The 16806-nt window shown below is 41.4% G+C and overlaps 2 protein-coding genes across 3 annotated transcripts; both read left to right on the forward strand.

Moving 5' to 3' along the window:
- The first annotated feature begins 1737 nt into the window (after positions 1-1737).
- LOC100261830 (uncharacterized) lies at positions 1738-16449 on the forward strand. Of its 2 annotated transcripts, XM_010655308.3 has the most exons (3): positions 1740-2004; positions 2094-2380; positions 15814-16449. In XM_010655308.3, the coding sequence occupies exons 1-2, from the start codon at positions 1798-1800 to the stop codon at positions 2358-2360; spliced, it is 474 nt and encodes a 157-aa protein (XP_010653610.1). In that variant the 5' UTR covers positions 1740-1797; the 3' UTR covers positions 2361-2380; positions 15814-16449. The 2 variants fall into 2 exon arrangements, with proteins under 2 accessions (XP_002277067.3, XP_010653610.1); XM_002277031.5 differs by lacking the exon at positions 15814-16449 and having other exon boundaries at positions 1738-2004; positions 2094-2513.
- On the forward strand, positions 15799-16182 carry LOC100250019 (protein SMALL AUXIN UP-REGULATED RNA 12-like). Its single transcript, XM_010655414.2, has one exon. It carries the CDS (start codon positions 15799-15801, stop codon positions 16180-16182), a length of 384 nt encoding a protein of 127 aa, XP_010653716.1.
- Positions 16450-16806: the final 357 nt, after the last annotated feature.

Raw genomic sequence — 16806 nt, forward strand, 5'->3', positions numbered from 1 at the left:
CTTTATGAATTAATATTTTACTCCTCCTGTATAATTTATTATTCTTGAAAATAAGCGTTAAGGTAGAATTGAGATTAAATAAGCTGGCCACCAAATTATTCTAAATAAGAACACAATTATATTGTAACGTTTGTGACGGGCGTGGCAAATATTTAAAAATTAACACCATGGGGTTCACGGGCGTTGTGTATTGTATTGACCAATAAGATGATGGGGGTGAGGTAACTAGGTGAATGGTGGGTGATCCAATGGGTGCACAAAAATTAAAAATTAGAGGAGTTTGAGGAAAAACCATAGAAGATAATGAAGTTAAAAGGAAATGGAAAATGGCATCATCATTAGACAGATGTCAAACATAGAAAGGAGGAGGTGACTCAAGGATGGACCCTCCATGAATCTGACTCAGCTCCAACTCTGCTTCGCTCTGCTGGCATCATACACATACATGCCATGTCTATGCCATGAATGTACATGGGCATGTTGAAATCAGAGATGGGCTTCGTCAAAAGACGTGGGCCAGGGGGGTGGGGGCGTGTGAAAGAGGTTTGGTGTTTTTGGGCCCAAGGAGAGTAATGTCCCGACGGCGGTTAGCCACCAGACATGAAGTCGACGTGTGTGGCCCACTCCACGTCATCCACACATGGCGCCTCGTTGGAGTTTGAATTTGGACGCCAGCCCCCTTGAATTTCCCGTACGGCCCTACCACGTGTCTTACATTCCATGTTTTGTTTTTCTCAATCTCAGCGTTTTTTCTTTCTTTCTCATATTTTCTGTCTTTGAAATAATGACATGAATGCTGTACGAATTCAATATTTATCCTAACATTATAACCTTTTTTAATTGGAATCATTTTTCTTTCACCAAACTCATAATTTTTACAAGGCAATTTTATTAAACAAAACTTCTATACCAAGGTTTATTAATAAACTAATATATTTGTCCGCACGGTCTTTCAAAACCACCCGTGGATACTAATTCGTAATTATTTTAATATAGCAGCCCTTTTTGGTTTTGGTTTTAGCCAAAAGTCCAATCTCATGAGCAAGGGGAATAAAAATAAATAAAAAAATCAAAAGTAATAAATATTTTCAGTGAACTTTAAAACTTTAAGTAAGAGTCCTTAAAGTTGCGCTTGGTATTCAGTATTAGCTAGAAGAATGTGGGACCCTAGACCATTAATTAAGGCGGCGTATGGTGTTGTCGAAAAATGCCCACAAGAGCCAGGCGTTTGAATCGAACCTTAACATAAACAACGGGCTTTTCCATTAGTCTCGAATCCATAATCCACGTGCCTCGTTTTTTAAGCCTAAATTTTAGGGTCTTTTTGTTTGGCTGTGATCGTGCTAATAAAGTTGGGTTTGAATTTCTTGGAGTCTTTTGACCGTCAATGTTAAAATTGAGAAATTGGAAGTTTTGAAAATTTTGTGTGGATTCTACTTTTTTGACTTTGTGGGCTGATTCATAAGCGTCGTGAAAAGTCTGGGTGCAGTTGCACCTTGCACGTTTATTTTCTGAAGTAGGTCAGCATGACGGAAAGAGACTTGGGTTGGGCTTTCTTTTTGGGCTTTTTGTTGGCCCAATGTTTTGGTCCAGATATGGGGCCTGTTTAGATTTTTTATTTTCAGAATTTGGACTGGGCTGGGTTTACTGAGAAGTGAATGAAGAATGTAGAGGCCCATGTTGATGTGGGTTGGACTGGGCTGGATTTTAGGAATTTGTAAGTGAGAATGATACGAGAAATGAAATGAAATTGAAGGAATAAAGGGGCGAGAAAAGGGAGATGGTGGGAGTGAGCAAATGGCGCCAACCCTGTCAACGCCATTTAGGCCTCTTGTAATCCGCAGACTGGGACACTCATCATTCCAGAACCATCCCCAAAAATGGAGTCTTGTTACTTCATCAACTCCTAGACTCTCTCACCGTCTTCATCCTCTTTCATCATTTATACCATCCATGACTACTCGAGCTTCTTCAAACCCTCCTCCCTCCAACCCCACCAAAACTGTATGGGCCCGTCTCTCTGTTCATCTCCTACCTCATCATGATTCACAATTTTACAAATGGGTATTTGACTATTTGTTGGGTTTTTTCAGGTTAGGGTGGTGGTGAAGGGACGGGTTCAGGGGGTTTTCTACAGGAACTGGACGATTGAGAACGCCACCCAGTTGGGGCTGAAGGGTTGGGTTCGAAATCGGAGGGATGGCTCCGTTGAGGCTCTCTTTTCTGGGACTCCCGATTCGGTTCAAGAGATGGAGCAGCGCTGCCGCCGTGGTCCACCCGACGCCATGGTTACTGGGTTCGAGGTTGTCCCTTGCAGCGATGATCCGGGGACTGGTTTTCAGCGCAAACCCACCGTTTGATTCATCTGTTTGTACCATTTGTGCGTTCCTTCCTATTATGTTCTTCATTTCTCTAGATACTTTTGTAATGCATTTTGTTAATAAGCAGTATCTTGAATAAATGGCCATAATTGTTTATATATATGTATATATTCGTTCATTCATTCTCGAAGATATGTGGGATTGTTATGTTTTGATGTTTCACTTTCATTGTCGGGCATGGCCATTTAAAGCATAAATCTATACAGTCGAAGTTGGATTGAATAAACAGAACCCGGACGACGTCTCTATATTTTTTGCACCTTACACAATAGCCGGCTTCATCTTTTTCTCTCTATAGTTTTGTGTGTTCAAAAGGACGTATGGATACCAAATGCTATACAATCCTACACCAAATGCAAGTAGCTTTTTCTCAGTGAGACTAGAATGTAATTTCCAGAGAGAGGAGGGGGGAAGAATCCAAGTCTCTTTAGGAAGATCGTAGCTGTTAAAATTGTGCCAATTGTGTGTCTGGTCATCATTAGTTTTAATGAAAATTGCTGTTGTACTATTAAGCTTGATGGATTCTTTGCAATTAGCTTTAATTTCCTAGTTGTTATGTTCTTTTTCTTGCTATTGGTTAAAATCTCATTAGCATGTTAGGTAATTTACGATCATGTGGTCAAAGTTGCCTCTTGGAAGAATTAGTTGAGTCAGACAATCAGCTTAGAGAATATTATCAGATGGATTGTATCTTTCGAGCAGCTGCTCCATTAACAATCAACTTGGAGAATATTAATTAGATTGCTGGTATCTTTAAGCAGCTGCTCCATTATAGATGAGTGATATATGAATGCAATTTAACATTTAAAAAGCTCATGGAGTGATAATGCTTGAGCAAAACTCATTATCACATATGGTTTTGTGTGAAATCACATAAGAAATTCCTTTACAAGCCACTTGGATCTTGTATAGTTGTAGGCAAAGGAAAACAAGGAAGATATTCCAAATCCTCTTGTTTGGTTTGACATGAAAAATATGAAAGAAAATACAATATTATAAAAATTATTAAAAACATATACTGATATACATTTTAAAATTTTTCATTGTTTATATAAAAGATGAATAAATTGGAAAAGGATAAAAGGATCAATTTATTGATCTTAAACTTATTTTTAATCTTCTTTTGCTTTATCTTTCCTTCCTTTGTTTTTCTCTTTATTTTCTTTTCCTCAAACTTCCTATCATCCACATGAAGCCTTAGGCTCCATTTGTTTCTATGGAATAAATCAGTTGTGTTAAGTCATGTTTCCGTTATCATGGACTCATAGTCATTGTTGATATTCTACTAGTTCATTTCAATGAATCTTGTGTTCTCAGTTCTCAATTCTATGTCATATATTTCCCTTAAACCGTCTATCATCCACATGAAGACATGTTTCTATTCAACAACTTTATGTTTTAAGTTTTTCCATTATCATAGACTCGTAGTCATTGTTGATGTTCTACCAATCCATTTCAAGGAATCTTGTGTTCTCAATCCTATTCCACATATTCCAACTTGAAGAACTATTAATGAATCTTAGTCAATTGAATTGTATTGGATTAATATTTGGCTAGTAGGATAGTAAGACTTGGGAGTTGATTGTTGATGTGTTCAAGTCTTATAAGATCTAAATTTGAACCTTCTTCTCTAAATTTTTTATATTATATGGCTCAATATTTAATTTTACCTATGATATCCAAACTCTCTAACTTTAGCTTGCATACTTGTGTCAACACAACATGACAAGTGGGATGTAGGATTCTTGTTGGATACTCCTCCTTTGCTTTGGATATGGCTATTTGATTTTGATTATTTTTTGTTTTCAATTTCCTTAGCAGATTATTACATTGAAAAAAGAGAGAATTTTAAAATATTCAAGGACGAGGAAGAAAAATAAAGATAAAAGAAAAGGAATAGGAAGTTTTTATCAAAGAAATCTATATTTTTAATTGATTTCTAATTGGTTTTTCTTTTTCTCCTTTAATTATGTTGTATCCCGGTATCCATATCTAAAATTTGGATTCTTTTTAGTCAATTCCCCATATCCCAAATTTTGGAGTTAAAAGAATTTGACTCATAGGTATATACACCCAATGTATTGGAGTCCAAACAACATAGATTTTTATATCAACACTTAGAGTGAGCCATTTGGAAAAACAAAACCTCCATGATTGACATTGAGTAAAAAGTGTGTTTTTGATTTCCATTTTATGATTGAGAGAAAAGGGTACTTTAACCTATTGTTGTAGTGTAATTTATAATGCTAGCTATAGATGGTTAAATGAACTCTTTTTTTAGTGAATCTCCAATGGAACATTGGAAGTGCTTGAATTTGTGAGGCAGATACGATTTGTTTGTAGAAAGAGATTCCGGGATTACTGACAACAAATACTTTTTGGATAGAAGAGTATTTATTGGTAAGGCATATATCTATGAATTTTTTTCGTTAACAAATATTAATTTGATGGCTTTTGTGAGTTTATTTACCATATGTTTCTGATGTCAGCAAATAATGGGTGTGTCCTAAGAACATATGCCTACTATTGATCCAATTCTCATAGAAGAGCCTTTCCCATTATTATTTTTTTCCTTCTTTTTTTTTTTGCATAAATCATAGATCAGCCCTCTATTTTTCTTTCTTTCTTTCTTTTTCACTTCCTTTGGATTCACTTGAATTTACGAGTTTCATCCATCTTGAAAATACTTGTGAATCTTTCTCAACATCTAGGCTTTGTTTTCCAAATTTCTTGACTAGTGGAGTCCATTGGAATCACTTGAGAAGAATGCACTTCTAAGGAATTCTTGATGTTTCAGTGTGGTAACAAAGGATGTAGTGCTCCCTAGTTGGGGTTAGGTGCAGTAGGCACAACACAATCACCCCAATATCCATCACCTCTTTATGAGGTAGCCACGCCAAGGCAACAAGTTAAGGGATGTTCGATCTGTACTATAGATGTTTGCACGGTGGATTGACCATTGAATGAAGAAACTCTCTCTCTCCATAATCTATAGTAGGATAGTCAGGAATGCACAAAATGGCAAAAATGAGTTTGGTGGCCAAAGTCAAATTTATGGAACCTACATTACATCAACTTGGGTGTTTGTGTCGGTTGTGGCTGCTGGTCTAGGTATCAAATTTGTTGAATCCTCATAATATATATATTTTTTTTGATAGGTAAAACAAAGGAGTATGTATTAAAAGGAAACACCCAAACGTCCCAAAGTATACAGGCAGTGTACATTGGCTGCCAAAAGGCTTAGCCAAGTAGGGAAGAGAGAGAACAAAAAAAATCATCGACCCTCATTTAGAACCTAGTCAATCAATGAAACCAATAAGAGAACTATGGTCCACATCCACAAACGCCCTAGTTGACAACCATAACTTACAAACAAAAGAGTTTTTCATCATTTGGATCAATAACTCAGCATCATCAAAAGCAAGCATGTTTTTTTCTTTCCAAATGGTCCAAAAAATACATAAGGGGCAACTTTCCAAGGCTTTTTGTGACCTTTACCCAAAAAAAACCCTTGCCACCTAAGGAGTGTCTCTCTAATCGAGGAGGGGAGGGCCCAAGAGACCCCAAAGAGAGTAAACAACAATTGCCAAAGAATCCTTGTCTTTGCACAATGGAGAAGAATGTGATCAATAGTTTTTTCTTCAAAGTGATGGAGAAAACATCTGTTTGCCAAAGGAAACCCCCTCTTATGGGCCTTGTATAGAGTTAAGGCTTTCCCTCAAGTCGTCTCCCAAGCAAAAAAAGCCACCTTGGGTGACATGCAAGAATTCCAAATGATGCTTCACAGAAACAAAAAAGGATCATCGGGCTCCAAAGCAGAATAGAGGGATTTTATTGAAAACTTTCAACTCTTTGAAATCGTCCAAATCATCCTATCTTCCTCATCCCTCAACACCCTTTTTTTTTTTTGATAGATAAACATCAGAATATATTAGAAAAGGCTATAAAGCCGCATGTATACAGGGGGTATACACAAACGCCCAAGAAAAAGAACTGAAAAAAGAGAGGGGAAGAACCTCACCCACCCTCAAGTGGCTGCATGCCACTCCAAAAAGCCTAAGAGAGAATAGGAATCCTCACCAATGTACACCCTAGCCCAACTCCACAAATTACATACAAAAAAATTCTTAAATTTTTGAATATCTAAAGACCCCCCCCTAAAAGCTAACCTATTCCTTTCCTTCCAAACCGTCCAAAAAATGCACAATGGAATGGAATTCCAAGTGTTTTTTCTTTTTTTCCCCACAAAAGAGCCCCTCCAACTAAGTAACACTTCTATAACTGATTCTGGGAACTCCCATTGGACTCCAAAAATGGCAAGGGCGATCTCCCAAAGAGTCTTAACCACTGTACAATGTAACAGAATATGATTCGCATTTTCCTCTTCACAGCCACACAAAAAACACCGGTTAGGGAACTGCCACCCCCTTCTTTGAAGCTTATCCAAGGTGAGGATCTTCCCCCACGAAGCTTCCCAAGCAAAAAATGACACTTTTGTTGGCACCTTATCCATCCAAATGCGTCTGTTCGGGAAAGCATAGGCTGAGGACCCAAACAGCATTTTGTAAGCACCCTTAGCCCCAAAAACACCATTGCCTTCCCTTTTCCATCTCACAGCATCCTCCTCAGTCGAAGTCCTGAAATCCTTCAGCAGATTCAGCATATTTCCTATCTGTTCCAGCTCTCAATCATTGAAATCTCTAGCCAAACTGAGATTCTAACCTCCTTGACCCAGGCTAGAGTCCCACACTTCACTTACTTTGGCATTCCTATGACCCGCCAAGGTAAACAGTTGAGGGAAAATTTGAGAAAGCGCCTCATTGACACACCACTTATCCGTCCAGAACAAAACTCTGGTCCCCTTGCCTACCTTAAAATCAATACTCTCCCAGCACCAATCAGCTTCCTTCATGATCTCCTTCCACAGTCCCACTCCATAGGGCCCACAAACATCCTTAGTCCTCCACCCACACCCCTCTTGACCATACTTCACCCCTATCACCATTTTCCATAGGTTTTCTTTCTCATAGGCATATCTCCACACCCATTTGCCCAGCAAGGCTTTGTTCAATAACTCTATCTTTCGGATGCCTAATCCTCCCTCCTCCTTAGGGCTACAGACCACCTTCCACTTAATTAAGTGAGCTTTCCTCTCCAAACTTCCTCCCCCCCAAAGGAAATCCCTTTGGATTTTCTCAATCCTTTTTGTAACAGCCTTAGGGATGCGGATAAGGGATAGAAAGTAGATGGGTATGCTGGCCAAAGTACTCTTGATAAGAGTAATTCTACCCCCCGTCGAGATGTACTATCCTTTCCACTGGGCTAGTCTTCTTCTCATTCTCTCTTCCACCCCATCCCAGGAAGAAGAGGTTTTATGATGGGCTCCTAGGGGCAACCCCAAATAAACAGTGGGTAAAGCTCCCAATCTGCATCCTAGCTCAGCCGCCAGCTCCTCCAACTCATCCACTTGCCCAATAGGAATTAGGGCACTCTTAGCAAGATTAATTCTGAGGCCTGAAGCCGCCTCAAACCACGCCAAGATCCAGCTTAGATTGGTTACTTGCTCTCTTTCCGCTTTGTAGAAGATGATTGTGTCGTCAGCAAAAAGTAGGTGAGAAACATTCAGCTCCACACCCCCTCTCCCCCGAAGCCTACAGCCGGAAAGAAAGCCCCCCTCACCAGCCCGTCTAAGAAGGGTGCTAAGAACTTCCATACCCAAGACGAAGAGATACGGAGAAAGGGGATCTCCTTGCCTCAACCCCTTTGAATTTGAAAAGAAACCGGCAGACACCCCGTTGATTAAGATGGAGAATTTAGCAGTGGAAATACACCACCACATCCAATCCCTCCAACGCAACCCAAATCCCATCTTCCGAAGCACCTTCATCAAAAACTTCCAATTTATGCTATCATAGGCTTTTTCAATATCCAACTTGCAAATCAACCCTTTCTCTTTCCTTTTGTGCCAGTAATCAATCACCTCATTAGCCACTAGAGACGCATCTAAAATCTGTCTCCCTCTCACAAAGGCATTTTGATCTATTCAGACGACCCTATCAAGCACCTTCTTTAGCCTATTCGCTAGGACTTTGGCCAAGAGTTTATACAATCCCCCAAGCAAGCTAATGGGCCTGAAATCCCCTAAGTCTTCAGCACCTCCTTTCTTGGGCATAAGGACCAGAAAGGTAGTGTTGAGACATTTGGAAAAAGACCCATACTCAAAGAATTCCTTGAACAGATCCACCACCTCCTCCTTCACAAACTCCCAACATTCTTGCCAAAAAGCCATTGTGAATCCATCCGGGCTTGGAGCTTTATCTCCCCTCATCTCCATCAGGGCACCGTGAATTTCCTCCTCAATAAAAGGCATCTCCAAGTCTTCAGCTTCCCGATGATTAAGTTGATTTAGATGCAGCCCCTCAATATCCGCTCTCCACCCCGGCTCTTCTGAGAGTAAATTCTGGAAGGCATTCACAATCCCCTCCCTCACCTCTTGGTCCTCAGTCAGCCACTCCCCATTAATCATTATCCTATCCAGGGAATTGTTCCTACGATAGGCATTAGCCATCCGATGGAAGTAGCCAGTGTTCCTATCCCCTTCCTTAAGCCACAGCTCCCTTGACTTCTGCCTCCAATGGACTTCTTCCAACAGCACCCATTTGTGGAAGGCATCCTTGGCTTCCTTTTTCTGCTCAGTTTCGGCTATAGACAGACTCCTCTCGCTCTCCACTCCATCCCAATATTCCACTTGCTGAAGGGCAGAATTTTTGTTAAGTTCCAGCCTTCCAAACACCTCCCTATTCCAGGCTTTAATTTTTTGCTTTAAAAACTTCAGCTTAGAGGCCAACCTAAAACTGGCCCTTTCTCTCACCTCAATCCCCTGCCACCACCCCCGGAGAAGACCTTTAAAGCCGTCCACTTTCAGCCACATGTTCTCAAATCTGAACGGTGTAGGACCTCTCCTCAACCCACCACCCATCAACAAAATAGGAAAATGGTCAGAAGTGGGTCTCTGCAGTCTGCATTGGGCGATCCCACTAAACATCTCCAGCCACTGTTGCGTCACCAGAAACCTATCTAGTCTAGCCCAGGATTGGTTATTCCTACCCCCACTCCAAGTGAAAGCACCCCCTTGCATAGGGAGATCCAACAGTTCTAATTCATCAACAGTTTGGGCAAAAATTCTCATAGCGCCAGTCAGCCTTCCCTGTCTATTCCTTTCCCTCTGGGACAGGATGACATTGAAGTCACCCCCTAAACACCACGGATCTTCCCACAAGCCTCTGATCGTCCCTAGCTCTTCCCACAAGCATTCTCTGTCTCCTTTCGAAAAAGGCCCGTACACACCAGTAAAAATCCAGGTTAGCCCATTTTCCACATTTTTAATCCTACAAGATACAGAAAACTTCCCCACCTCCGTCTCCATCACCTCCAGAGACCTTTTATCCCAACACACCAACATCCCTCCTGCAGAGCCCACGGCATCCAAGGCCACCCAATTAGACCACCTACCAGAGCCCAAACTTCTCACCAGACCCTCCGATAATAACTGCATTTTGGTCTCCTGAAGACAAAAAAGATCCACCCTTTGACTCCTGATCACTGCCTTAATAACCCTTCTCTTGGAGCTGTCATTAGCTCCACGAACATTCCAACTGAGGAGTCGTAGCTTCATTTAACTTCCGTAATCTGGCACCCCCTTACTTGCTCACCACCATTTTGCTTCTTCCCTCCTTCATAGTTAATGGAACACTCTAATCTTCTCAGTTCTCTCTCGAATTTAGATTTCTCCAACAGGGTTTTGCTATGAACTCTTTCCCTTCTCTTACGAATTTTAACCAAGAAGTCCATAATATCCTTTTCCAGACCCTCTGTCGAAAATCCCAAGAAATTGTTGAACTTGGCCAGATCACTTTTTTCCCAGCTAAGCTCCCCCTCTGCCTTAGATGCACGTGGCACTATTTGGTCTAAGGCCATCTCCTTTCCACCATCTTCAGTTCTGCTTTTGTTGACCTCCACCAAATCCCAACATTCGGCATTCTCACCCATAGGAGACTTCGTGCCCATGAGCATTTGAAGCGGATTTTCTCCCTCATCACGCTCCTTTTCATCCCCAGAAAAGTCGCAATACTCCCCCACTGGAGTCCGACCGAAAAAAGGAGAAGATAGAGAAGGGGTCCCAGAGACCAGGCAATCGGATTGAAAGAAAACCTTATCGTACCTCATCGCTTCCTCAGCCAAGGCGAGATCAGTCAACGATTTCTCTCTTTGGATGAACTCAGCCTCGCTTAGCCTGCGCATGTCATCCTTCTCCCAGAGCAGAGGATCTTCAGGGACTGGGTTCCTCAAGCGACTTGGGCCACCAATCTGGGCCACACTAGATTGGAACCTGGTCTCCACCGATGGGCTTTCTTCGGCTACCAGTCCAACACCCTCCCTGGGCTTCCAAATTTTGGGTCGTCTAAGATCCACCCTCTCCTTTGGCCCAAAGTAATCCAAGAAAGGGGGGTGAGGGGTAAGGCCCTCAGGCCCACGAGACTTCTCCAAAAGGCCCATCGCTAAAGGCCCGCCCTACATTCTCTCCAATCCCTGAAGCCCTAGGTGCGACCCACTCATCCCGCGAGGACAATCCATGGGTTGCCCCGCCCCAACTGTCAGCCTCCACATCCCATCCGCCAACTGCGTCTGATCCTCGAGCCTTGAGCCCCCTTCATCCTCCATCACGCGCTTGCCCTCGCGTGATTGAACCTCACCCTCTACCTCTCCAGCTGCTGCGAGGGTTTTTCCTTTTTCATCTGCAACAGTCTTAACGTCGGCCTGGTTTTCCACCACAAGGCTAAAGAATAGCACATGTTCTCCACCCATATGTCCACCATATTAGGGATTCTCTCTTCTTTAATCCTTACCCGAATCCTAGCCCACTGCAACTCCTCCATCCTCTCCGTTTTGGCATCGATGTCCAAGAATCGCCCACACCCCTCTCCTATCTTACAGAGGATGTCCCGATCCCATAAGGAGATGGGTAGGCCAAGTATTCTCACCCAGGCCTCTCTCTTCTTCTCTTCTTCCATCACACATCCCGTCCTATGGCTCCATTTCTCCAGTCGCACGTCAAAGCCACTGACCGATATTGCACCATCTTTTAGGGCTTTCTTAGCTTCTATTTTTAACTCAAATTCCAATAGGGCCTTGCCGTCCTCCAATTTGGCCAGGCCTAAATTGCCCTTCAAGCCCCACAGCTTTGACATTTGGGTCCCCCAGCTTCTCAGATCGTCACCCCTTCCTAGCATTGGGTCCCAGCTTCCAACAAGGCAATGAGCCAGTTTTTCCAATCTTACACCAGATGGCCTATTATCGATTTTCACCCGCACCACCTTTTCTCCACTTCTGCAATTCTGCTTCACCACCTCCACGAAGGATTTTCCCAATATGGGACACCAAAGCTTCTCCTTATCTTGTTGTCTCTTCTGTCCATCTGAAACAGGCTCCATCTCACGCAACGCCTCCACCAGAAAGGCCCAACCCCCTTTTGTTCCTTTGCCTTTGGGTACAAAAATACTGAATCTTTTCTTTTCCCGGTCCGTGACACCCAGGCGTAGGAAGCATCCCCTCTTGTTTTCGCCGCGCGTTAAAGAGAAGGTCCTCCCATTCTCTTGCCAAAATTTCTCCCAATGTCCGGTCCTAGTATCCTTGGTGTAGAAAGCCAGGCCTTCCATAAGCGGCCCTAAACTCGCCGGTCCCAACTTTACCCAAGAGGAGACACCTCCCTTTCTTTCAACTATGTAGATTTGCGTTCTACCATTTTTTCTCTCTGTCTCGACCTCAAAGGTCTTCGATTCTACCCCAAAACTCCTTCTTCGAACCCCTGGCTGGATGAAACCCGATGCGTCCCCGCTCCCACCCTGGCCCCAGCTTTCTTCTCCATCTCTCTCACACACTCTCTCTCTAGGTCTTTCTCGCTCCTCCATATCCCTCAACACCCTTTTTGTTTGAAGAAACACTAAAAAGGGCTACACACTTTCCACCTTCCAATCATTAATCGACCTAGAGAAGCGAGGAACCCAACCACCCTTATCAACCGTTGAATTCCACACATCTACCACCCACACATCCTTAGAGACAACAATGGCAAACAAAGGGAGGAAGGAAACACATAGTGGTTTGTCTCCACACCACTTATCCTTCCAAAATTTCACTCTCCGACTATTACCCACTAAGAAAGAAATTATGCTACTCAAAAGATCTCACTCTTTGCTTATGGCTTTCCAAAGGCCAACACCATGCCCATTTCTCACCTCACAAGAGTGCCACCCCCCTTCATCTTTACCATACTTTTGGCTAATAACTTGCCTTCAAAATGCCCTTCTCTTATTGGCAAAGCGTCAAATCCACTTACAAAGGAGGGCTTTGTTCATCATTGAAAGACACCTTATGCCCAAGCCCCCCTTCCTTTTCCCTAAACAAATGTCTTCCACCTTACTAAGTGAGGTTTTTGCACAAGAGCCCCATTGCCCCATAGAAAATCCCTTTGAATATGCTCTAACCTTAAACCAACCAGCCTTGGCATGCAAAAAAACGACATGAAATAGATTAGCATACTGGAAACTGTACTTTGAATTAGAGTAAGTCTCCCACCTTTTGAGATGTACTGTCTTTTCCACATGGCTAACCTCTTATGAAACCTTTCTTCCACCCTATCTCAAACTGCCATATTTTCTTAACATATTATGAAACAAGAAGATGCTTGGACTGTCAAAGTATTCAACTTCTTCTTTTGTACCCTAGATAAAACAAATCCTATGTAACACAGCTAGATCCAATGAAGTACCTAAACTCATTTTGAAATATCCATGTTGTAGATGGACATGTCAAGCACGTATCATAGGGAGGTTCTAGAGAACTAACAAAACCTTTCCTCTTCATATACTAGACATAATTGTTGGGTATTTCTCCAAGAGTAGGCTTCCAATACCCATACAATCGACCATGTTATGTCATATCTGACATGCTAGTTCACATATTTTGAAGTGCTCATGTAGCATAGCTTGGGACAAATCTTGTTTGAGCTGAGTTGGATTTATTTGTGTTTTTGCCATGTCGAGTTGTGTTAGACCCTCAAATATTGAAAAAAAAAAGGACAAGGCTTTTTTGAGTTGAGTTGAGTTGGGTTTACTTGTGTTTTCATCATGTTGAGTTGTGTTAGGCCCTCAAATATTGAAAAAAAGGGACAAATCTTTTTTGAGTTGAGTTGGGTTTATTTGTGTTTTCGCCGTGTTGAGTTGGGTTTATTTGTGTTTTCATCATGTTGAGTTGTGTTAGACCCTCAAATATTGGAAAAAAAAAAAGCATCTTGGCACTCATGATATCTGTTGGGATAGTTCCATATTTGGTCAATAACTCAATATAAATAGATGCAAACTGCCCTCTAATTAGGTTACCACTTCTTAAAGTAATTTTCATTCCCCGTGACTAGATCACCAACAGGTTTTGGGGGAATAACAGCCACCGATTCACTTACTAATCCATCTTCTCTTCTTATCTCCATAACAAAAGACATAACTCAAAAAAAAAATTTAACTCTTGCACCACCTTAACCAGATTGACAATAAAAAAAAGGAAGTAGACTAAGATGTTCAACCTTGGTCACTTTGTTAAAGAGATCTAATTGTTTTTCCAATTTACGTGGTGTTTGTTAAACTTTTCCACAACTAGGTCCTGGGAATCTACTACTTTTTTACTGCTCCCTTAGAAATTAAGTGACCACTGACCAATGGCTAGTCATCTAACCTAGGATGTTGCCTAAAAAGGTCAACCATCTATTAATTAAGTCGACTTCCCTCTCAATGCCCTTGGACACAGTTGATTTCAACCATGAAATTGCTTTAATGCACTTAGGATTAGCTTATTAATGGCTCTGTACCTTCTTTTCCTTTTCTTTTTTGCCTTCTAGTTGTTCTTCAAATGTCCAGTTGTAGCAAGATATGGTTTAGATGTGTACCATTCCTTCAGCCATGGAGTGGCCTAACACAGAACTTGTTATGTCAATTAGGGAGTGCTTCAAGAGTGATTTCCTTTTCTTTTTCCAGTGATGAAATTTAACCCTGCGAAGGTAATCTCTTTTCATTTTGCATAAGTAGATTTACAAGGATGATCAAATGTCAGATCTAGTTGTGGATCATACTTAGAATTCCATTAAACATCCCATGGGTTTTGCAAGATCTTAGTTGATTCCTCCATGTACTGGATGTAGGCGCCAATTATGTAGTAGTGGCAGCATGTATTATCTGGTGTTTGATAGGCTTGAAGGAGGATCTTTTGTCTTTGTTTTTTGATAGCAATATTTTTGGTTCTCTTAAGGTCATGGTATTCCATCCCTCTGGGTTTCAATTACTGGTCTCTGCTTGAAGGGACCCTTTCAAGAATCTATGCCACCACCCTTTACCTCTGCCCAATAAATGCCATAGGATGCTTTGGAAACTTGTGGGATTCCATAAAACTGAAACTTTCTATGTGTTATTACTGATTCAAAATAAGGTAATTTTTGGATTCAGTTGGAAAATTATGTTATTGTTATGTGGGTGATTATGTGATGACTAGAAGACACAATAAATTTGTGCATTTAAAGGGTTTGTTTAGGAAACCCAAAAACCTATTCACCTGAGTAAATCTGGGCAGTTTGAAGTCTATTATGTGTTTGATTATAACTTATGTATGGAGCATCAGGTTCAACCTAAAAGGTGGCAAAACTGGAACAAATGGTGAGTAGATTTCCACTTGAACTAGATATCCTGAGAGGGAGCTAGGCTTGATTTGGCCACTTTAAGAAATTCCTAACATGTGCTGAATATGGAAAAACTATGTATGTGGGAAACAATATTAGTATAATTTGATTGATATTCATTTGTTACACCTAGTTAGAACCTAGCCGTACTTTGAGGGTACTTTTCATCTGCTACCAAACTCATGGCTTTCTGCAGTTTGCATGCAATGGTGCACTGGATCAAGTTCATACCTTACCAATAAGCAGATCATGTTGGTTTCATCTGGTTGCTTTTCCCTCCATACTTTCTGAACCCTAACACAGGAAATCATCTATTAACCCTCTGCTTCCAAATTTATCTGCTGCACCAGTCCCCAAGATGCATTCACCAAAGCTCCTAATAATTTTATTGACTTACGATCATGTCACAATTCTTATGGTTTGATATCATGACCTGTCACTTTATGTCGCAACCCACCTTACTGAAATAGGAAAGTTGAGAATGATACATCGGAACTTACAGTGAATACAATCTGTTGCATAACACATGCATTACTCTATTCAGAAATTCATGTCTTATCTTCATTGAGACCCATCTCCATTCGTGTATAAACACAACCTTTTGTGTTTACCTAGTGAGCTAGACTTGAAGCTGAGATGAACTCATTTCAGGTCTGTTTGGTGAAGATGAGGAGGAGAGGAGGTGCATTGGTGCTAAGGCTTGTCAGGAAGATGCTAACAAGAGTCTTTACGTTTTCAAGAAGATCAAATTTCACTGTCAGAGCTGCTGCTGCTGCTGTTGATGATGATTGTGATGACGATATGGGTCCATTGCCAGAGGATGTGAAGGAGGGACACTTTGTGGTTCAGACCATCTATGATGGTGAACTAAAGAGATTTGTCATTGAATTGGGATATTTGGCTCATCCAGGTTTCTTGAAGTTGTTAGAGCTGGCCGAGGAGGAATTTGGGTTTGAACAAGAGGGAGTTCTTGCTGTTCCCTGTGGTCCAAGTGAGCTCTTGAGGATTCTTGAAACCTGAAAAGAGGGAAGTAGTGATAATAGATGAACTTGTAAACCCAAACCACAAGATTGGCAGTTGCTGGAGGGAAGATATGTGAATAACTGAATGTTCCTTTTGGTTTCTCCACTTCTAATGCTAGTTCTTTGTTATTCAGGTGTAATTTGTTCTACAACAAAGGGTGTATGTAAATTTTGTTGATCGAACAAATGAAATAATGTAAAATGGTCTTGAGGTGTGATGCCCTTAGGATTCATATTAGCTATAAGATTGGTTTAGCCTTGGTAATTGTCCTCTACTTAATTATCTGTAGTTCTGTAAGTCCAGTTCGATGAACTGGTCAAAATCAAGTTAAATTCAATGTTTGAAGCTACAGAAGAAGGACCTCCAAAGTCATTGCTGAACCATCCACATCATGACACGTGCTTGAAAGAGTGACAAATCAAAGGCATCACTAATTGGATGCAGCATACACATAAGACAGCACCAGCCCAGTTTATCATTTGTCCATCAGTGATCGACCCACGTGCCCAAGGCATGGGAGCTCCATGAAACCTACTCTAGCAAGACCCTTCTCTATTCATATTTTTGTGTGGGGATCGGGTGGAGGGAAAGAGAGGCAGAATGGTATCAACCAGCTTCCAG

The sequence above is a fragment of the Vitis vinifera genome, chromosome 8 (genome assembly GCF_030704535.1).
Source record: "Vitis vinifera cultivar Pinot Noir 40024 chromosome 8, ASM3070453v1".
Taxonomy (NCBI): Eukaryota; Viridiplantae; Streptophyta; class Magnoliopsida; order Vitales; family Vitaceae; genus Vitis; species Vitis vinifera.

Excerpts from the sequence above, each read along its gene's own strand:
- LOC100261830 (XM_002277031.5), top strand. The coding sequence starts at position 1,798 with ATGGCGCCAACCCTGTCAACGCCATTTAGGCCTCTTGTAATCCGCAGA. Across the intron at positions 2,005-2,093 it reads CCTCCAACCCCACCAAAACT|GTTAGGGTGGTGGTGAAGGG; the intron begins GTATGGGCCCGT and ends GGGTTTTTTCAG.
- LOC100250019 (XM_010655414.2), top strand. The coding sequence starts at position 15,799 with ATGAACTCATTTCAGGTCTGTTTGGTGAAGATGAGGAGGAGAGGAGGT.